Source organism: Hibiscus syriacus, unplaced genomic scaffold (assembly GCF_006381635.1).
Source record: "Hibiscus syriacus cultivar Baekdansim isolate YM2019G1 unplaced genomic scaffold, ASM638163v2 tig00110201_pilon, whole genome shotgun sequence".
Taxonomy (NCBI): domain Eukaryota; kingdom Viridiplantae; phylum Streptophyta; class Magnoliopsida; order Malvales; family Malvaceae; genus Hibiscus; species Hibiscus syriacus.
In genome coordinates this window covers 1,154,263-1,177,166 of record NW_024062624.1, presented here as the reverse complement: position 1 = coordinate 1,177,166, position 22,904 = coordinate 1,154,263, and the positions used below count along the sequence as shown (strand labels likewise).

Below are 22,904 nucleotides of genomic sequence, written 5' to 3'. Positions count from 1 at the left end.
CAATATCAATTGCTTACCACTTGAATATATTTTTTTCATGACAATCCTAATAAGTAAATGAATTTAATTAACTCATTAAACCAGCAAACCCCATAAACAATGGAGGCTTGTGCATGCATGGTTTTGCAATATTTATTTCTGGCTGCCGCCGCGCACATGGAACCCTAAAGTGGGAACAAGGGCCGAGATCCACGGCATATAAATGGAACCTCCCGTTTGGTTGCACCAAACTATACATTATTTGTCTTTCCAAGTCTTGTAATTATCATCCACGCACCTGTCAAAAGAAAATCAACGAACGGTGCATCTTTGGACACGCGTTCTACTCTTCTTCTTGGGGTTCGGTTTCACGTTTCACACTGCGAATCCTGGATAATCTTCCCTCCGACAAGCACATATACCGGTAAGCTATAATTTCGATTGCCGGTTAAGCCGTAAACAAGATTCCTTATTGGGTATTCGCTTTTAAGATGGGGACTGAAGATGAAGTTGTAGAAATCGAGAGCTTAGAGAAGAGTTTGTTATCTGAATCTGTCACCGGACAAGAGGAGACTGATGCAGACGATGAGCCGGTCCTTTACGCGGCGTAGTTTGAAGAGATGGAAGATTATTTCGTCAAATACCAAACAGCTCAATGGGTTTTATACTCATTGGTTTTAGTGTTAGCTTGGGGTATTGGGTTGTTCATGCTCTTATACATTCCCGTTCGAAGATACATTCTCCGTAAAGATATTCGATCACGAAAGCTTTATCTCACTCCTAATTCAATCGTTTACAAAGTAAATTCCAACCCCTTGTTTCTCTTTTTCTAACCTTTTGCTCGTTAAGGCATGCTTTGATATTTAAAAACTTTGTTTAAGTTACTATTTTTATATATAATATTCACGAATGGAATAAACTTTGGAAATTCAGGTTACAAGGCCAGTGCCAGTGCCATTTCCATGTTTTGGGGTTTTAAAGAAAGAGAAGCATGTTCTGTTGTCTTCAGTTGCAGATGTTGTAATTGAACAAGGTGAGAATAATTGATGTACTTTTAGCTGTTTTTGACAAAGGGTGAATGTTTATTTATTTAAATTTTTTGTGTTGTTGTTTAGGATATTTGCAGTCTTTATTTGGTGTTTTCTCACTTAGAATTGAGAATATTGGTGTGAGGAGGCCTCCTAGTGATGATTTACAAATCCAAGGCATGGTTAACCCGAATGCTTTTAGGAAGGTATATTCTTAATTATCGAAATCATATTTGTAGTTGCTGAGTTTTTAGTAGTGGGTGGTGATTTACGTCCCTTTTGATGCTCATGTTTAGGCTGTTTTGACACGCCTTTCAAACTCGAGGACCGAGGTTTTCTCCCGACAAGTTTCTGCAATTGAAGATGCTCCGAATTTAAGGATTCTTTCACCATCTGCTTGGGTATGCCTATTAATCTAATTTGGTTCTCTTAGTTAGTTGGGTTTGCATGTTAAGGCTTTTCTAGTATAAGCCTAGAGTATCCATTAAGACACTTTATTTTAAAGAATCAGCCCTGCGTCCTAATATAATGTTCGACAAATAATTTGTCTATTAGGTTTAATATTCCTTTTATTTCTTTTTCATATTGCAGCGTTCTCCACTTAAGCATGATTGTATTCCTACTTCAGGGGATCTTGCATTACTACAGAAACTAGAGGAGGTTGGCAGTTCTGTGAAGGTAAAGCGAGGGTTACGTGTTGACGCCTTTTTGACAGTGTTTATGCATCTGCTCTAAAGTTTTTTATTTGATTTGAAGTGCAGAGAGTTCAAAGTTTAATTGAGGAACAACATAGTCAAGCATCAGAAACTGCTGATTGAGGTATATCAGAATGCAGACTGAAATACTAACTTCTTGCTTTTACTGTTTTCTTTGTAGTACATTTCTCAAGCTTCTGAATTGAGATTGAACATGTACTTTGTGGCAAAATTAACTTGACAGTTATAGGAGTGTTGAATCCTATTCCTTTGCTTATTGACCTTGTTTTGATCAAAAGAGTTCTTGCCACTGATTTCACACATTTAAAAGAAGGGGTGATATAGCATGGAAAGAAATGTTTAGTCATTGATTCAGAATAAGCTCTCGGCACTGTGCTTCCCAGTTTCGATGATGTTCTTATGTCCGACTACACCCGTACTTGCACATCTCGTCATGAGTTTGCAATAATTGTCTTTCTTGACCAATTGTATCCCTGCCTGTGAATTGTTCTACGCAATAGACAAGCTAGCTAATATCTTGAATGCTCTACCCCATTTACCCAATTTCTGTTCAGTTTGGTTCAGACATTAGACCCATCACTCGTGCTCTATAAGTTACTTTGACCTGTGAATGGGATTGGCTGTGCGATTCTGGTGCATGTTCCATTACCTAGATGCAGACTATATTTCATCGAAAACTTGATTAAAACTTGTGACCGATTGGGAAAAAAGATCAAGTTCCATCTGGTACATTTCACACTCGTTTGTTGTGTCGGTTTGCAGTAACTTTTCTTTAGCGGTGGAGGTTGTTCTGAGATCTGGATGGGTGTCTGCTTGATAGCCTTCCATGCATTGATTGGCAGCCTGCTAGCACTTCCTCATGCTTTCTCTCTCTTCGCGCTTTTGATGTAAAGCATTTGCAAGTCGGAACTCGGTTATTAACTTATAGAGTGAATGTATCAGCACTTGCTAGAACATTCAAGATGGAACTGCACTCTTTGTATGTTAATTTGCGGTTGCCACTGTGAGTTGGACATGGAGTTTGTTTTCAGTATCCATCATACACCTGTTCTACTTTCTAACAATATGTCCTGAATCCAGTGTTGCAGAAAACAGAAGTGCAGACTGCAGACCAATCTAAGCAGCATTATTAACAAGTCATGAATTTTATAATGACGCATTTGTATCTTTGTTCTGAGATGCATACTGCCCTACAAATGTTTATGCCACTTTACAAGCATTTTAACATCTATTGTCGTCGGTTCATTTGATCGCTCTTTTCTGTAAGAATTTTTTCATCCATAGATTATCCTTATCATCAGACAAAAAAAAAAAAAATCTTTGTTTCTAAACTCGGTACACCATCCTCTTTTCTTTTTTTGGATAGTTAAATGTTACAAATCTGTTTTCTTTACATTATTGCTTATATTATAGATCTGAATGGAAAATTGATATATGATTAGAAAAATAAAAACAACAAATAATACAAATTATCATAAGCAGATGATATGAATCGACTTGTTCTAAGTAATGGCCCTTAGAGTTTAGACAGAGAATAAATGTTTATCTTAGGAATTTTCTATTACTAGGAATATAACCTCAGTTTCTTATTTAATAGGAAAATATATTAAGAGATTTATTAATTGGTTTAGTGGTCAAGGATGTTTATATTGTCTTTTCTTTTGAGTTTAAATATTGATAATTTACCTTAAAATGTACATTTTCTCTACTTGATAAAAGAACATAAAGATTATTAAGAATGTTAGTATTTATTTGACATTTTAAAAAACATTTAATTACTTAAGTAATGGTAACAATTTGTATCCATTGAGTGATCTTAAGTGTTATTTTTTAGATCTTGAATTTAAATAATTATGTTTATAAGACATTTGTTTATTTTCTATAATTAAAAAAGATTAAATAAATATTATCTTATATTATTAAGATAAATAGCTGCAGCAATTTTCTTTTGGGCCATAGCCTCATCTATCAATTGTCAAAGCTGTTCAACATCAATAGCTTTAATCGTATCCACCATTATTGAGCCACCGTCACGTTTGGTGATTGGACAAAAAAAAAATATTCCCCAACAATCTACCTTACTTTGTTCAATTAAATAAGGTAAATATAAATATAAAAGTGACATTGAATTATTACGTAGATTATGATAATAAATAAATACATTTCAATTATTAACAAATAATTTATTATCCAAAACTCGGAAGATATAGACTTCATCAACCATATCTTTTTAAGATAAATAAAATGCATCAAATCAACCATGTCTTTTCTAATTTTAAATACGTAAAATTCTATGCGCATTCTCTTGAATGTCCCTTTGAATGTACACATCATACTTCAACTTATAATTTTTTCAAGGTCCCTTTGAATGTCCGATTGATATAAATATAATTAGTACTTTTATAAAACTTGAAATATTTATTAATACACTTATTATTTAACATGAATATAAATTTAATATAAAATATTGTTATTTATTATTTATTTTTATTTAATGTAAAATATTGTTATTTATTTTTACATATATAAAAATATTATCCTAATGTTCTCCGTGATCATTTTTCATTTACACTTCATTATTGACGTGCGTTAAATTCAAACACAAGGAGCACTATTAGTTTAAATCTCATCATTTTGTTATTCGGTTTTGATGTTATAAACAATCATATTATTAACATGACATTATATAGACAAAAATGATATTATTATTTTCACAAGTCGCAATTTAATTAATATTTAAATATCAAGCTACATACTAATTTATGATTTTTTCAAGTTGAAATGTCAAATCAATTCAAAAGAAAAAAAATTCAGGTATTAAATAAAAAATATGATGTTAAAGTACTATTTATATTAAAGTAGTTAAGTTTGATTATTTTTTTTGAAACGTTGGTCGAATGGGAAAAATTATTAAGATTAATTATATGAAATGATACGATTTTTTAGGTTGAAAGATCAAATCAATTCAAAAGAAAAAGTTCATATATTAAAATTAAAAAATATTAAGTTAAAGTATCAATTCTTATATTAAAATATTTGAGTTTGATATTTAAAAAAAAAATGTTGGATGAATGGAAACCGATTATTAAGGTTAACGATACAAAATGAGAAGATTTTACAAAAAAAAACAAATATCTTTAATTTAAAATTATAATCTCAATCAACAAATTAAATTAATGTAATGATAAAAGAATATATAAAATTGAATAATCTTATATTATGTAAGTGAATTGAACTCTTAAACATTGATTATACATATTGTAATTCATGAAGTACTGAACTCCCGACGCAAATATCATGGGTTTTGTGTCCACATGAAGGTGGGTTTGAATCAGTGAAGCAGAGCGACGAGTACTGGCAATGGCGGGGTTAATATGAAGGACACAACACAAAAACTGTGTGGCAACCCTTCCATTTCTACTCGGGACCCTAAACCTCTCATTTCTTAAGTTTTTCGAAATGAAATAATGAATAATTGTCGCCATTCGCCACAACAAAAATATTCACTGCATAAACTAATAACTCTAACCAAGAAGGATGTGGGAGCAAACTGATACGTAGTTTTGTCTTATATGATTATTTAGTATAGACGTACTACTAATTAGAGGCGGTCAGGTCATTTGGATCGGATCATTTCAATTATAATATGTATTTAGTTTCGATTCGAATCAAATATGATTCAGGTTTAGTTCAGTTCTATGAAAATCCAGTTCAGGTCGTGTCAAAATCAGAATGGTTAGTTTTGGGTCAAATCAATATCGGATCGATTGGTTTCGATCCGGGTCAACCATTAGATTTTCGGATTAACTATATTCGGTATCAATTCAAGTCAATTTTTAAATTTTTAGGTCAATCGTAGCCGCTCTTTATCAACATAACTTTCAATGTTGCTCTTTATTACTTATAATTCAAGAATTTTATGTGAATATATATTGTTATATCTTAAATTCAGAGTTAGGAAATTTAGTTTAAATCACGTGAATTAATAAATCTTTAAAATCAATAATTTTATATCAATATATATTATTACAGTCCAAATTCAGAACTAAAAGTCATTGCATCAACTATAAATATGATCTTTTAACCGAAGAAAGGTTACATTGAATTATTAATTTATTACTTGAAGTGGTGGTTAACTAGTAGTATAATATAAAATTAGAATAAAACATATATCATTTTATTATTTATCAATACTAAAAATAGATAATGATAATTAAATAAATAAACAAAATTTTCATTCACTTAGACTCAATTATCGGGTTAAAACCGGGTCGAAGTTCGGATTGGATATGAGTAAATTAAATTCGAGTTACTTACGATTTGGATTATTTTCGGTTCTGGTTTTTTGGTTGGGTTATTTTATGTTTAGATTACTTCCGGTCCAACTACATTTCAGGTCAATTTTAATTCGATTCGAATTATTTCGGATTAATTTTCAATCATGTTGTTCAGATTTATATCGAATCTTAGATTTGATAAATTAATTCAAATAATCATGTAGGGGTTAAATTTGTGAGGTGGTTTATATAACTCACGAGAAACAATTGGGTTGCATGCACGACCTTTTTGTCTTTGTGCGCATCCCAGTACACCAGCTCCAGCTAATCTGGTTTTAGTTATGCTACTCTTTATTCTGATCATAATCAAGTAACTAACTCTCATAATTGATTTTATAGCAATATATTTATACAGAGAATGGAGCAGAAACTTTAATTTACTTAAAAGATATCATACAAATATGACATGTTTATTATGTGATTGACCTAAAATGATTTATTTTCGGTCAAAATATTATTATCAGACCAAAATCAACTCGTAACTGTATTTACATTCACATGTTTCCCAAAACCAAATCAAAAATCATTAAGACAACATTATTATCGGACTGCAAATTTAGTTCTTAAGAAAAACACCACCTACCATACAGAACAGCTTGAGCTGTACCTTCCTCTTCTACACGAATCATCCCATAACCTAACAACGTTGCCGTTTATCGCCGTTAAATCCTGATAAAGGTACCACCCCTTCTCCCCTTTCCTCAACCTCAACACTCTTTCCCAACTCTCCCGCCTTTCTCCGCCGCAACTCTCTTCCTTACGGTACCCGTCACCGTTACACCATTCCGTCTCAGTCGTATCACCTTCGACAGCATTCTTTCCTCCGATATCATTATAGTAATAAACAGTCAACTTGGGCATCCCTCCTTTCGTCGCCCCATCGTTGCAAACTGACTGTGAAACACACGTTTCCGTAACGGAAGCTGGAGATGAAACCGAAACCACAGGTGAAGCTGTCGGCTTTTCTTCAATTTCGTGAGTCGGTCGATCAATGAGGGACGACGACGGGCTTTGCTCGTTACTTTTGACGGAACAAGATGAGATGGCGGGCCGGGCGGCTCTGATCCTCCAAATACTAACCGCCGCCGTGATGACAGCGACCCACGTCCATAGATTATTAACAATAGTGAAAATCCCAAAACTTACATAGTTAAATGCTAAAGCTTCGACCCGAGAATCCGACAACTGGTTCATGTCTAGAGATTTTCTAGTTTGTTCATGTGGTTTGTGAGAGAAACAATTTGAGGCGCCTATAAATGGTAAGGGGTTAGGTGTAGAATAGAGAAATGTGGACCGTCGGATGGCCAAGTTCAGAGTAGGGATCTAGATCAAGAATTCGAGATGCCGAGAATCGAAATCTAAGATGCTACATAATCGAATATCCTACATATACCTTGTTTTTTAACCAATCATCTACATTATTATGTAAAATTATAAGAGTGCCATGTAGTTGTAATGGGTAAACTTACAGGAAACATTGTATTTTTTTAGTAAGGGAATGTTGAATTGGGAAAAAAATTATTTGAGGTGAAATTTATGGTAGTTGTCGAAACCGTCTTGTAATGGATAAACTCTGTTGAATTTATGGTAGTTCTCAATATCAAAGTTTAGTAAAACTATGATAGGGTAAACTACCTCGCACACCCATAAACTACTGACTCTATTTTATTTTGACCATTGAACTAAATTTTTATCAATTAGATCATTAAACTTTTATTTTGGTATCATTAAGTCACGTGTAAATTAAATCATTAACGACACGATTCACATGTTAGTTTTTTAATTGAAACAATTATAATTTTAGCCTTTCATATTTATACATTCATCAATTTTAACCCTCTTATATTCTTTATTTTTTTTCTTCTTCCTCGACTTCCTTTTGGGTGACCCTTCCATGACCATGAATGCTCCATAACAATAGGTGTGAGGATTCAAGAGCACGGTGTTTTAGGTGGAGTAACAATCACTTCATTTTTCACTCTCTTACAAGTTTATCCAAAATTTTAAATTATGGGTTGTTTTGTTTTGCCTGACCTACTCTGTATTTCTCTTAAAACGCTCTTCGAACACAACTCAGTTATAAGATTTAGTGTACTTGAAGAAAAGAGAATAAGAATTCAAGAAGAAAAAATTGAAACGAAATTCGAAAATTATGATTTGATGTTGTTATAATCCTTCCAAGTTGCATTTTCAACTATCAACTTCAACCACACTATCAATAGTTGGATTTTCACATTCAGAGCCGACCCAATACATGTGCCAGATGGGCGACGGCCCAGGGTAGCATGTAGGGGCATCAATTTATGTTTTTGACCTTAGTTTCTTTTTGACCCTTTTCGTTACCCTCTCACTCGCGCTTTTTCATCTTCTCCCAACCCTAGCTTCCCATTTTCCTTTTCTTCCGCTTAGATCTCGTTGCTCACCGAATGGACTTTGGTGGTGGACGCAAGAGAGTGAGGCCCGAGGCTTCCTTGAACGGCAATGGCGACTTCAAGAAATCCAAGCAAGGTGCGAATTTTCTGCTACTCATATGTCTATCTTATTTATATACATGCTTATATGATTGTTTGTGCTATATTTGTGGTAAAATGGTGATTTCTAGGGTTTGGAGAACTTTCCTTTTGTTTTTTGCTTCCCCCTTCCCCTTATTCGTTTGTAATCTCTCTTCACTTTCTTTATCGAGGTGCCGAGAAAGTAGCAAGCTTCAAAATTGTGTAATTTAGGTGTTTGATAACTTGGAAAATACTAAAAAAGATTTGAATATTAGATATACTTTTGGTGACAAAAATATCTCCAAATGAATAAGTAAAAAAATAAATTGAATGATTTATGCTCTAGTTTAATTTAACTATGTAAACTTAATAAAAGGGTAAAAAAGAAGCTTTATGAAAACAAAGGTAAAGAAGGACATTTGAGTTCAGATTTTGCTTATTTATGTCACATTCGATCACATACATACAATTGTCGGGTTTTAAAATAATAAAACCCTAAGAAGCAGCTTTATGCTTACTGGGTGGAGTTTTAGAAATCAATGTAAAAGTAGTCAGTTAACAAATTATCTGGCATTTAGTAGAAGTTTAAACGCTACTTTGGATGATGCAATTATCTATTTCTTTGAACATGAAATTTAATTACTCCACAAATGGCTTGTTGATTGTCACATCCGTTTAACAACATTTGCTGTAGACATTTTGAATTATTTTCCAATTTATAGGTATTTTCCACCCCTGTGTGTTATCTCACTCTGTTTGGATTTCCTGAGCTTAAATAGTAGTGAGTTGGCATGTGATTGCTCTTGTGCTTTATTGATGATAATTTGTATTGTTTCATTGTTTGCATAGTTGGGTTTATATTGGCGATGGTCATGAATGTTTATTCTCCATCTCTTGTTCCTTTTATCATTGTATTATTTGGGTAAAAAATTGTATGCATTGTCAGGTACACCGATCCTTAGTTTATTATGATTAAGCTTTTCTTACGCGATTTCAGTGATGGCTTACTTACTTTGTTTGTGAATCCAATATTATACTTGTATACATTGTATTGTTGCAATTTTATAGTCTTGATTTCTCACGTGTCTTTGTATTTAAAAAATTTGGCATGGTAATTCCTGTATAAGTTTTTGGTTTTGATGTATGAAGTGAAGAGATATTTGCCTTAATCTGATTTTTCAACAGAATCATTTGAGGTGGGTGGGTAGGAGAACTCTGTTTTCTTTTAATCATCTGAAACTTAGTTCTTGGGGGAAGTTGGAAGTAGAAATTACTTTCAAAGTCACTAAATTGAGCTGTATTTTTTCCGGGGGGAAAAATGCACAAATGCATCGTTTTAGGTGATTAAAACTCACTTGAAGTAAGGTTCTTCTTTCCAACCTTCTTCTTCAATGAATTGCATTCATTTTAAAAAAATTACCATCCAAACAAGATATTATAACTTCATAAAAAATATATATTAAATAAAAAATATTCAATCAATAAAAATTTAATCGTACATAAAAATTCTAATTTATCACGAGTAAAGTCATAAACTAAATTTCCTTTGACCCTCGAAAAGATATCATTAAAATCTTTATAAAATTGCAAAGTTATAAAAATAATGTTATGATATTCATTTTAGCTCGTCAAAATTTATAATTCAAATTCGACCTCAAATTTTTTTATATAAGTTCTCCCTATACACATAATGACAATTAAATTAGAATATATTTAAATTAAAAATCAAAATATAACATTAATATTCATACATATTAAAGTTCAAATCTAAATACGCGCTATTGTGAATACGATTAATATCTTATAAAAATATATATAGTGTTTCGGGGTAAATTTACAAATGAAAAAACAAGGCCGTTCAAAATCCTAGTGGAGTCGAAGGAGGGCCCGAAACATAAGCTAAAATAAAAGTAATGGTAGTTGTGACTTCCGAGTACAACACACAATTAAAATGGGGTTTGAGCCCACATACCAATATTTATAAAAGTGTTAGTAATTCCAGTTTTTAAGAAAAATAAGAACGGATTTCAAGTAACTATGGGTTGGGACTTAAATTCTGGGGAATTACAATTTGAATTTTAAGTCTTTAGTAAATGTAGATACTCATTTTCATTCATATTTTATTTTATTTTATTTTATACATATATATATATCTATACATATATATATATTATATTGTTTGCAAATAGCTTTTGAAAATACGTATATAATATATGGTTTTTAAAAAAAAAACATTTTGAAAATGTATATAATATATAGTTTTTAAAAATACTTGTGAAAACTATATAATATGTAGTTTTTAAAACATTTTTAGAAAACATATATAATATATAGTTTTTAAAATCATTTTGAAAACTTATATAATATATAGTTTTAAAATGAAACTTATATAATATATAGTTTTGAAATTTTTTAATATATATATATATATATATATATATATATATATTGTATAGTTTTTTAAAAAATATTTTGAAAATATATATAATATATAGCTAAAAAAACATTTTTGAAAACATATAATATAGTTTTAAAACGTTTTGAAAACTATATAACATATAGTTTGAAAACATTTTTTAAAATTATATAATATATGATTTTAAAAATATCTTTGAAATATATATTATATATAGTTTTAAAACAAGTTTATAAATATATATATATATATATATATTATACTATATTATATTATATTATATTATATTCTTTTATTCTTTTTTATTATTTATTATTTATTATTTGTTTTTGTTTTTATTTTTTTTATTTAATCGTTTTCATTTTGGTTAATTTCAGGTCCATTTCGAGTCCAACGGGTCCAGTTAAGTAGGCCTGATCTAGCCCAATAGGATTTAGGGTTTGGAAACCCTAAAGTAATCAGCAAAGGCGTCGCATGTGAAGGGTTCAGAGAGGCGTACGTGACAACACGTGCCAGTCAACAGTGTCACCGAAACGGCCGACCGAATATCCCGGGACTGACCAATCCCGGGATGATCGACCTCACAATAGTCACATCCCCATTGTTTCGGGGCTAGAAACAGCCAAAACCAGGTTATAAAAACCGGTGAGGCCATGCGTCGACGGAGATCAACAGAAAACCCATCGAGAAAACACTACACAATAGAGAAAACTCACTCGGGGGAGGTATCCAAAAACCAACAGAACCATCAAAGACAAACCATCAACAGTATACAACCATCTACACCAAATATCATTGAAGACAGAAAAGCCAAACAACCAACAACAGATCGAGAGAAAACCAAACAACAATAGATCAAAAATAACCAACCAAAACCCACATGAAAACACAACAAAGACTGTAAAAGTCAATACGCGTTGGAACCAAGAAGAGCCGGTCGCCGGAAGTCGAAGAGTTTCATCGGAAAAAGGTGGGAACCGAGGTTTTTATTTTAGATCTACATTATTTGGGGTCAATTTTGGAGATTTGCGTCTCAGATTTGGGTGTATCGGGTTAAGAGGAGCATTTTGATAAGGGGTAGATTTTTTCGGCCGTCGCTGCGGGTAAGCCACCGGTTGGTGGCCGGTCATCGGGAAAAGGAGAGAGTTCTCTCTCTTGTTTCAGGAGAGCTTTGAGTGAAAATAGTGAGAATGAAGGAGAAGAGAGGGTTTTTGGGTATTTATATACCAAGGGTCGTTTTGCAAATATCGGATTCTTAAATCCTCTCCGCAGTCCCTGGTATTTTGAATCGATTTTCATTTCGGTCACCATTTGTAATTTTGTCCTCGAATTTGTAATTTAATTAATTTAGTCCTGTTTATATTTTTATATCTTTGTGAATTGGTTCCTAACTTTTACTATTTTTTTGCAGTCCATTTTAATGCCAATTTAGCCCGTTAATTCCATTTTTTTAATAAGTTTTATTTTCTTTTATCGCTATTATTATTATTTTTTCCTTCATATTATTTATTTATTTTATTACTTTTAAACTTTACCCTTTTTAATTTTTTTAATTTTTTCAAATTTTTATTTTTATCTATCATATTTTTTTCCTCTTTGACTTATTCCTTTTTATTTAATTCTTTTTCACTTATTAATTTTTTTCTTTGTTTTGACTTATTATTATTTTTTGTTTTTGATTCATTTAATTTCAACCAATCAGAGGTAAACAATTTGAATCGGAGTTTTAAATTCTAATTTAAATTCTTAATTTTCGCAACTAAAGACAACCGATAAATTAATTGGTATCGAAAGGACGGTTCAAGGGTGCTAATCATTCCTTGACCGTAACCGACTCCCGAACTCGATACGTTTCTAGTACAACGCAGATCATGTAAGAGGGTGTCTGACCTACCTAAATTCGTTTTAAAATGGTCGGTGACGACTCTAACCCAATTCATTAACGTCGAAACCTAATTTCGGGACTTAACCAAAAGACGGTCGCGACAACAACGAAACACTAATTGCTCTAATTGCTTGTGGTCGTTTAGGGGGAAACTTGGATATTCAAAATTGTTCATCAGGGATAAACAAAATTGGTGATATTAATTGCATTTGGACCGATCCCCTCCACAAAATTGGTGTATGTGGATTTTCATTTGGCTGCCGCAGAAGCCACCCCCACACACATAAACAATGTAAATGGACGGTGAAGCCGTCACTCAACGGACCAAATATGAAATCAGTTTTGTCGAAGTCTTTGTCCCTCGGAAAATTTATAGCCTGTCCATATTGAAGAACTGTGTCGAGCTTAAGCCGCCAGCCGAATGGACTATTAATTATTCCCTTTAGATGATAACCCGTTAAAACTAAAATTAATTACCAATCTACATATTAATTAATGTATTCTGGTGGTAAAATGTATTCTACAAATTCCGTAAAACAAATACATTTTGGTTTTATTTTCTTTTTTATATTCAGAAATTCATTTTATAATACTTAAATCTATTATTTTTTCAAATTATAATATGACAAGTCCATAAAGGAATGGATATAAGATTTTATACAATCAGGTCAAATTTTAAAATTTAAGGTAGATGAACTTATAAAATTCTAGGAATGAAAATAAATTATCAATAAAAAAATATAAAGAAAAAAAATTAAAATATACTATATTTTAAATTTTTTATGAAGTTCGCTACCTCCAAATTCTAACCGCTGCTCGGTCTATCCTTGAGTTCATATACTTTAAAAGTGAAAAAATATTTCTTACTTTTTTTTAATAGAGGCGCTAATTTTATAAAAAGAAAAACACCTAAAAATTACAATGATTATTTTCAATATAACCGTAAACTAAACACATAATTAGGATATTTTCTTATAACCATTAATACAAAAAACTAGCCACTTCAGATTATACAAAGATGAAAACTATTGAAAGACCACCGACAAATCGCATATCAGAGTCGAGCGACGTGAGAAACTATTGACGAATGTAACCACATATCCTAATCCAATCCGAGAGTCCAAAGCAGGGAAGATCATCAGGATAATAAATGAGTGTCATCTTGATCAGTCAGTGCATCGTTAAATCTAACACCGAGAATATATATATATAAACGACCAAAAGCGTGCCAAAAAGTAGATGAGAACGTGCCATAAAGGCAGAGAAAACGTGCCATAAAGACTGAAATAATTAAAACTAAAAATTATAAGAAAAATAAATATTTAATATAAGAAAATAAATGAAAAATAAGAAGCATCGACGGTCGACAATCTACACTAAATCTAATGTCGCCTCCGATCACGCAAAAATATAAAAAAGAGTGGAGCAAGAAAAATATTTTTTACTTTAAAAGAAAGTAAATAATATTTTTCCGTAACAATCTAAAAGATATTAAATCTATGAAACGAAATTTATTAAATGTTATAGCATAGTTTAAAATACAATAAGTCATATTCATTAGATTCGTTATATCATTTTAGTATGGGAAAGTCTTATATTTATTGTAACTAACAATAAATTTGACAGGGGTTAAAACGTCTTTTAGATTAAGATAATATAAAATAAATTTTTTATCTGAACAAAAAATTTCGAGTTAATTAATCCGATCAAATTAAATATTATTTATTTATACTTGTACATTTTATATTACAAGTGTTTATAAAAGTCCGACAAAACTATACCAACAATGTTCATTTATCTTTTAAAAATATCGTACATATATGTAAAGTAATTAAGATTGTAATTACAATAAATCTCGTATCATCTATCTTTCTAACTTGATGAACTCTACTTAATTTCAAATCATAATTTTTTCTCCCTTGTGTCTTTCTAGAAATACAAAATCAGGTCTATTGAATTAATCCTTTTTTGTTCAAACTACTTAATTTGGCAAAGTGTAATAAGATTGGTATAAGAGTCGGAACTTTGAACCAAACATAACCTTCATATTCTCTTCTTACCAAGGACTGAGAAAAGTCCGAAACTTTGAACCAACAAAGCACAACAGCTTTCGGTAGAAGAAAAGGAATGGGTTCATTTGACAAAAATTTCCAGAAATGTCTACTTTTCAACATTTTTGACACCACCGCTGCCAAATGTGTAAAATTAACATTCCCACAAGCTTCCTCTGAATTTCCATCACTTTTCAATTGTGTTGATTTGCAGCTCAAGGCTCTCATGCACATTGTCAAACCATTTTAAGATAAATAAATATATGTCTTAGATTCGTATATGATGTGATCTTCACTAGCTTGGTTTGATTTCCGACAAAAATTGCTGATTTCTGCAAGAAAACTGGAATTTCCAGGAAATTGAGAATGTTATCTAAGAGGAGTGTATGACTCTAACTACTACTAAATAACAATATATAATACTTACGTTTTTTTTTTTCTTTTGGGTTTAATTATCCACATAAGCAAATTGGGGTTTAGTATTAATTCAAAAATGATGCAAAAAAAATGTTAACAAAAAGTTGTTGAGTTTTTATTAACGTCATTTATGGGAAGAATTATCATTTTCTATATCAACTTAATTACTATAATAATTTGATTATTCAAATATATATATATACTTGTAATGGGTCTTAATTTGACTCTTGAAAAGTTGTAAGGATTAATAGAATCTTCAAATTGTAATAACATAAAAGTTTATATATTCATTATTTGTTGGTAGATCTTTTAGACAAAAGTTAAAGATTCACATTTTGTTACGAATGAAAAAAAATTGAATTAAAAATTTGCTGGGAGGATTCAAAGTTTATTTATCCATTATTCGTTGGCAGATCTTTAAGTTTGCGAATGAAGTAAATTGAGTTGAAAGAGATGTCTGTTGTCCCATAATCTACCTTTGTAAAACTCAATCTAAAATAGTCGATCAATTAGACTGAATAACGGTGGTTTAACAAAACAAATATTTTCGTAATAAATCTTTATAAGATTCGATATGAATCAATTAATTCAATTTCCCCCTAAACTATAGTGTTACACTGTTAATTATTAATATTTTCTCGAAAACTATAACATTACACTATTATTCGTCACCCTCCCCAAAACTATAGGATTACACTACGAATTGTAAAAGAAATCTCTAAAACTATAGTATTACACTATTAATTGTTTAATTAAGCGAAAGTATGAACGAATTAAAAATATAAGCGAAAGTTCTATGTTAAACCAGTCACTTAAACAATCAAATCATGTATTTAGCGAAAGTTCCCTTCACTAACGGTCCAATTTCGCATTTGCAACTGTAATAATATTATATATGAAGAAGGAAGTATGGGTCTGCCTTTCTCTCTATGCCCAGTTCTTACTTCAATTCACGTGCTTTTGACAATGGCCTCTCCCGCTCCATGCAACTATATATAACATGCAAATTCTCAAAGCTTTCATCATCTTCAAAGCATCAATTCTCAAAACCCTGTCCATAATTTCTAGCCTCATCTTTCTCTCAAAAACACCAAAATTCTCAATGGCTGATGTTCAGCACCAGAACCCTCCTTTGATCGTCTCCAAGATTGCCATCATTGGAGCCGGTGTTAGTGGCATCGCTGCTACTAAACACCTATCTCACCATAACCCGGTTGTTTTCGAGGCCACGGATTCTGTAGGCGGGGTGTGGAAAACCTGTGCTTATAACTCCACGAAACTACAATCGGCTCACAAGGATTATGAGTTTTCGGATTTCCCATGGCCTAATAGAGATGATCCAAGTTTTCCCACTCATGTTGAGATTGTGGATTACTTGGAATCATATGCTAAACACTTTGATGTGTTGAAGTTTGTCAAGTTCAATTCAAAGGTGATGGAGCTCCGTTTTGTTGGTCACCGGGAATCAATCGAGCTTGCTGGAAATCCTGGGGGCTATGTGAGTCCATTGCTGGGCCACCCTGTTTGGCAGGTTGCTGTGCAAACTAACGATTCACAAATCCTTCAGGTTTGTTGCTTTAAATCAATTATCCAACAAACTAAAAAGGGTTTATGACGTGTCAAAAATATGTTATTATATCCATATTTTGGACAGTCTGATGAACATGCTTAATTCTTATTGTTGACCCTTGCAGTGGTATGCCTTTGAGTTTGTGGTTGTTTGCATTGGAAAATACGGGGATATACCCAAAAGTCCAAATTTCCCAAACAACAAAGGTCCTGAAGTGTTCCAAGGCAAGGTCCTTCATTCCCTGGATTACTGCAAGCTGGACAAGGATGCTGCTACTCAACTACTCAAAGGGAAAAAAGTTGCAGTCATTGGCTACAAAAAGTCCGCCATTGATCTAGCTGTTGAATGTGCAGAAGCAAATCAAGGTAAGTGATACAATGAAACCAAGTTTTCTCATCGGCAATTGATTCTCTAGTGTAGAGACATAACAGTAGTTGTGTTTTGTCATACGTGTAAATTTTGCTCCAGTGTTATATGGGGGCAGGTAAGGGAAATGAGCCCATGATTTTCCACGTTAGGAAGGTCGAAATTTGCATGGATTTTGGGTTAAAATTAAAAGGTCAAACGCATGACCAACCACGTACAGTTTGATTTTTTGCGGTAGATTTCGGACTTTTTTTATTAGCACCTTTTCAACGTTTCTGAAACATAGCATTGGAATTCCAATATGGGATTTAAGAGTTTGACGATCCGAGTGGGACATATTAAGAAAACTTTTAATGAAAATGACATGTAAATCCGTCTCAATCAATTTTTCCTATATTGTCAAGTTATTTCATTTGACAAATATGTATACATAATGAAATATTAATCAACTATGGTGCTAATTTCTATTCCAAATGACGACTTAAAGGGCCAGAAGGGCAAGCATGCACCATGGTAGTAAGGACACTTCACTGGACTGTTCCACATTATTGGGTGTGGGGTTTGCCTTTCTTCTTGTTCTATTCAACAAGATCTTCTCAGTTCCTCCATGAAAGGCCTAACCAAGGCATTCTCAGGACCCTGCTCTGCTACTTGTTCTCGCCCTTGGTAAGTCAACATTTCTCGACTCAAAGGCCTTTAAACACAAATACATATACAAACTGATGCTTTTTTTTTTTGGGGGGGGGGGGGACAGAGGCGAGGGGTTTCGAAGTTCATCGAGTCCTACTTGCTTTGGAAACTTCCATTACAAAAGTATGGATTGAAACCACAGCACCCATTTGAAGAAGATTACGCATCATGTCAGATGGCCATCATGCCTGAAAATTTCTTCACCGAGGCTGATAAGGGAAAAATTGTTTTCAAGAAATCATCAAACTGGTGGTTCTGGAAAGAAGGAATTCAATTCGATGACAATACCAAAACGAAGGCTGACGTTGTCATTCTCGCAACTGGTTATGACGGAAAGAAGAAACTCAAAAGTATTTTACCAGACCCATTCCGTAGTTTAATCGAGTATCATCCTTCTGGGATCATGCCCCTGTATAGGTAAAAAACCAACACTTAGTTTGGGAGTTATCTATAAGATTTTCAGAAGACTAATTTGTGTTTTCGGCAGGGGCACGATCCACCCATTGATACCGAACATGGCGTTCGTGGGTTATATCGAAAGTGTTGCAAACCTTCACACATCGGAGCTGCTTAGCATCTGGCTTGCTCGATATGTAGACGAAAAGTTTAAGCTCCCGAGTGCCGAAAATATGCTGGAACAGATATTCAAGGAGATGGAGGTGTCGAGGAGGACAACCAGGTTCTACAAGAGGCACTGCATTTCGACGTTTAGCATCAATCACAGTGATGAAATATGTGAAGAAATGGGATGGAATTCTTGGAGGAAGAGAAGCTGGTTTGCAGAAGCGTTTAGCCCTTATGGCAGTCAGGATTATAGTCACAAAAACTAAAATGATCACACAGTCTATTCTTTTTTTAAAAAAAATTAATGCGCATCTCAGAAAAGAATCAGCTGATGCTGGAGAGGAAATAATAAATGTTAAAAAATGAAGTAAGCATCAATTCATCATAGAGAGTCATTCAATTTCAGTGTCCTTAAAAAGGACTTTTAGGGGTTTCCTGTGTTTTTCATATCAGTTGAAAGGGGGGAAATAAAATAAATGAAACAAAGAAGAGCGTTATTAACATCATTTGATGTATAGAATCAGTGCACACAGGAATTATTAGGAAGGGCAGTAGATTTTTGTTATCCAATACAAGTGAGAAGCTACAAAACTGAACGGCCGCATTGTCTAAACTCATTTAACCCGCGCTGTATCTTGTCTAATGTGGTTTTGGAACATATCCATCAACAGCAAAGTTTCGAGTGGCAGCAGGGATTGCTAAACGAATTCCATCAAGTTCAGGCCTTGCAATTATTTGACATCCCAGTCGGGACCTGAAAAGTACAAGAACATGACAATCCATTTAGATTAAACTTCAACACACGTGCGCGCACACATATATTCTAGGTGAACTAACTCACGTTTCTGTAAGCGCAAAGGCCAGGTCCAACATGTCATTCTCTTCATCACTTGGATCTTCTAATTTATTATAGTACTCCGTATCCTAGCAAAAAAGCTTCAATAGTTAGTCCTTAATAGTTAGGTTGAAAGAATATTATGAATAAACATGAATCAATCGACATGTTAAGTGTTTGATTAGCATACCGTCACTATGACGTGGCATGTTGAACAGGCAAGTGAACCCTCACATGCTCCTGAAACAACACCACAAGCATACATTAATTTTTACCAAAACATGTTACTTTATATCACAAAAGAAGGAGATTTAAAATCACACTATGCTATACTTCAATTGGTAATACATCCTTCGTGTGAACAAAATGTGTTTCAAGACAGACACGTCATTATAAAAGGATTTCAGTAAAACGAATTACTCGAAGAAGACAACAAATAGGTCCAAGGAACGCTACAAAAGTAATGGATCAAGGATAGATCATAAGCCTTGCCTTCAAGCTCTATATCATTTTGATGAGCTGCTTCCAACATCGACATTCCAACAGGCACTTGAATGGGGATTTCTTCTCCATCCTTTGAAACAAATGTGACAGATATCCTGAAAAATAAGATAATTTAATTCAAGTAAAATGGAGGAAAAAACACAATTATAGATTAAAATGCTTATAGAACCATTAAGTGTTTAAAGAACAATGTTGTGGTGCTATCAAACTCCAGACTTTCAATGTCGATGAATGAATTGCAATCTGAATCCTCCACCAACTAAAAGTTTAAGAGCCCGATTGCGAAGAGATGGACAATAGAGCAGAAAAATACACAAATTCTGGTCAAAGACGCTTGCATACTTAGAGAAAAGTCCTTGTATTGAGGGGTTCTGGTGCTCTGGATGCCACCCTACTCCCATATCAGATGAGAATTAACGGACCCTGAAGGTTCAAGTTTGCTTTGAAGCATGCTAAAATTTGTCTAAACAAAATATGAAGTCCTTCCTGACAAGGAAATGCTTTTCCTAGGTGGTGTCAGCATAGAATAACTCAAACTGAATTGAAGTTACATCATCTCTCCAAGAACTAGTAAATCAAAATTAAGTCCGTGGTTTTCATCTGCACAATCTAAATAATTCACCAACACAGGAAGACAAGAACTACAAAAAATACACAACTTCATGAAGCAGCCGTAGGTACCATGCTAATACAATTTTATTATAGAAACTTACGTTTCTTTCTGTTCATCTCCTCCCTCAGAAGCATTGTTGGAAGCTGAGGTACAAAAATCCCGATGCTTCAGAAATATGCCCCCTTGAAAAGCGCTAGTTTCTGGCAGTAAGTCAAGCTATCCAAAAAAATTGAAGGAGTAAAAGATTGTGGGAAAACTCTACAAATTATTCGCTAAAAGTGAAATCTTCTTCAGATAAATAACTAATACTGAAATCTGTTTCTTACCCAATTCTGTAAAGTGCAATACCAACTATTTGTCTACCATTCTTCAATTTTTATACCAATATCAACCACGGGTTTGTCAATGTATTCTGGCAAGTACTGTCACCTAAAACTTATTACTATTTGGATTTCCTCACATGTTCAGTATGCTTACCATATTTTTCGCACAACTGTAATCCAAGTTTTGGTTCTATATTCCTACGCCTCTGATAAATCCCAAAATTGTTACTATCTAAAATTAATCAAATCATTCCATCTCATTACTAAACAAAATTACTGCCACACTATTTATACTGTAGATATTATAAGAGAACACTCTTTTCACACGAAAACCAATCTGTGAAATGCTGCCAATTAGCTCATCTAAAACCTCAATTTACTTGAAGTCATGAACGAAAAATATAACCTAAAGATTATCTTCATATGAATCAGCCTAATTAGAAAAGAGGGCAAGGCCTGCCATTAGCTCACTAATTAGTGTAGTCAAAGTATTTCGTGTCCTAAAAGTCATAAGGCATCCACTATAGGGTAACAAAAGTATCTCCATAATTCAAGATAATTAACAGGGACAAGCATATCATAATCACTAGATTAACTTTGAACATTGTCCATAATAACTGATACAAGAGTGAACTTTAACTCGTGTCCTAGACTGCTTTCAGTGACAAAACATCTAGATAAGGCATGTCAAAATATTTCTTGCATATTTTTGAAAAAATAAACGAAATTAGTAACCACTGACCGGAGAATTCTGGTATTGTCGACAGGGCCCTTGTCTAAATCTTGTTCTAGAGATACAAGTATATCCGCCTATGGAAAGGAATGCAATTTAGAGTCAATTCAGTATATGAAAAATCATTTCATTAAAATCAAGCATCAGTAACCCACAAAACATACCACTCTAACTAAAGCAAAATTGCCTGCTTAGAAACTACAAGGGGGTCTCAAAATTTTATTAAGTAGAAGCTCTAAATATTTATAATGCCAATTTCCATAGAATCAAGCAGTAACAAATGAACCCAAATTGAAAGCAGTAACAAACCTCTCGATAGTTCTTTGGCAATCCAAAATCCAACTCTAGAAAGCCTAGAAATTAACATAATTTGATGTCGTAAAACAGAGCCCTGTTTAAAGGAGAAAACATAAGTATGCTTGGGAACTTAAGAAACGTCAAACTGTTAACAATCATAACAAATATCCGAAAGGACTAGCTTTTGAAGCTTTAAGCGACAAAGTTCAACTGGGTATTCAGCTAAGACGCTGCTAATTAATCAATATAGGTTTAAATCCCCAGAAAGTTCAAAGAAAAATCAATTAAGAAATGAGCTTAAGAAAAAAGAACATACCTTTCCGCAAAGAGATGAACAGAGGAAATTTGAATCAGGTTTGGGCGAATCAAAGTAGGATTCTAAATTGTACTACGAATGTTCCAATTTCTTTTGAAGCGTTCGAGGGGAATAGGTCGCCACGGCGAGGGCGGGTCTTTTGAGTAAACAATATGCGCCGCAGGGAGAGACGAGAGAATTCGAGACCAAAACATCCACAGCAAAACTAAAAACGACGCTGTCATGGAGAATGAATAAGGAGAATAAAATAATAGTAAAAGATGGAGATGCGGGGGATCGAACCCAGTGCCTCTCGCGTGCAAAGCTAGCGCTCTACCATTTGAGCTACATCCCCCATATTAAGATTTCAACAATATAATATATTTGTAGTTTATAGTGAAAGAAAAATGACCGAAAGAAAATAAATAAAAACTGGAGATGCAGGGAATCAAACCCCGTGCCTCTCGCATGCAAAACGAATACTTTACTATTTGAGCTACATCCTCTAGATTCATCCTGGATTAATGTATTTATAATATAAAGATTCTTTTGAAGGGCTTAGCTAATTTGAGATTTCAAAGCTCATCAAATTTTTATAAACAAATAATGTAAAGAATCATTTTAGACATAAAAATTAAATGTCTATAATATATTGATCTCAAAAGTGATGTTTAGATTAACTATTATTACATTGTTAGAGGATAAAATCTCTATGTTTATATGAATTAAACTACCTTAATAATTAAAAGATTAATTATTGTTTCTTGATATCCTGAGTTTGAACACCGCATGT

General features: G+C 33.0%; 4 protein-coding genes and 1 non-coding gene across 5 annotated transcripts; 2 read left to right on the top strand and 3 right to left on the bottom strand.

The window, feature by feature from the left end:
- The first annotated feature begins 263 nt into the window (after positions 1–263).
- On the top strand, positions 264–1,826 carry LOC120218679. Its single transcript, XM_039215585.1, has 6 exons — positions 264–779; positions 913–1,012; positions 1,095–1,213; positions 1,304–1,408; positions 1,599–1,685; positions 1,769–1,826. Exons 1-6 carry the CDS (start codon positions 600–602, stop codon positions 1,823–1,825), a joined length of 648 nt encoding a protein of 215 aa, XP_039071516.1. The 5' UTR covers positions 264–599; the 3' UTR covers position 1,826.
- A 4,813-nt stretch (positions 1,827–6,639) lies between these two features.
- On the bottom strand, positions 6,640–7,254 carry LOC120218906. The gene has a single exon (XM_039215795.1). It carries the CDS (start codon positions 7,252–7,254, stop codon positions 6,640–6,642), a length of 615 nt encoding a protein of 204 aa, XP_039071726.1.
- Positions 7,255–16,411: 9,157 nt separating this feature from the next.
- LOC120218761 (probable flavin-containing monooxygenase 1) lies at positions 16,412–18,797 on the top strand. Its single transcript, XM_039215659.1, has 5 exons — positions 16,412–16,888; positions 17,016–17,256; positions 17,745–17,923; positions 18,012–18,364; positions 18,435–18,797. The coding sequence occupies exons 1-5, from the start codon at positions 16,424–16,426 to the stop codon at positions 18,775–18,777; spliced, it is 1,581 nt and encodes a 526-aa protein (XP_039071590.1). The 5' UTR covers positions 16,412–16,423; the 3' UTR covers positions 18,778–18,797.
- An 82-nt stretch (positions 18,798–18,879) lies between these two features.
- Positions 18,880–22,318, bottom strand: LOC120218763 (2Fe-2S ferredoxin-like). Its single transcript, XM_039215660.1, has 8 exons — positions 22,133–22,318; positions 21,829–21,910; positions 21,529–21,596; positions 20,564–20,679; positions 19,839–19,945; positions 19,537–19,586; positions 19,353–19,435; positions 18,880–19,265 (listed from the first exon to the last, which is right to left on the bottom strand). Exons 2-8 carry the CDS (start codon positions 21,884–21,886, stop codon positions 19,151–19,153), a joined length of 597 nt encoding a protein of 198 aa, XP_039071591.1. The 5' UTR covers positions 21,887–21,910; positions 22,133–22,318; the 3' UTR covers positions 18,880–19,150.
- A 75-nt stretch (positions 22,319–22,393) lies between these two features.
- TRNAA-UGC lies at positions 22,394–22,466 on the bottom strand. Its single transcript has one exon. It is a non-coding gene; the product is annotated as a tRNA-Ala (tRNA).
- Positions 22,467–22,904: the final 438 nt, after the last annotated feature.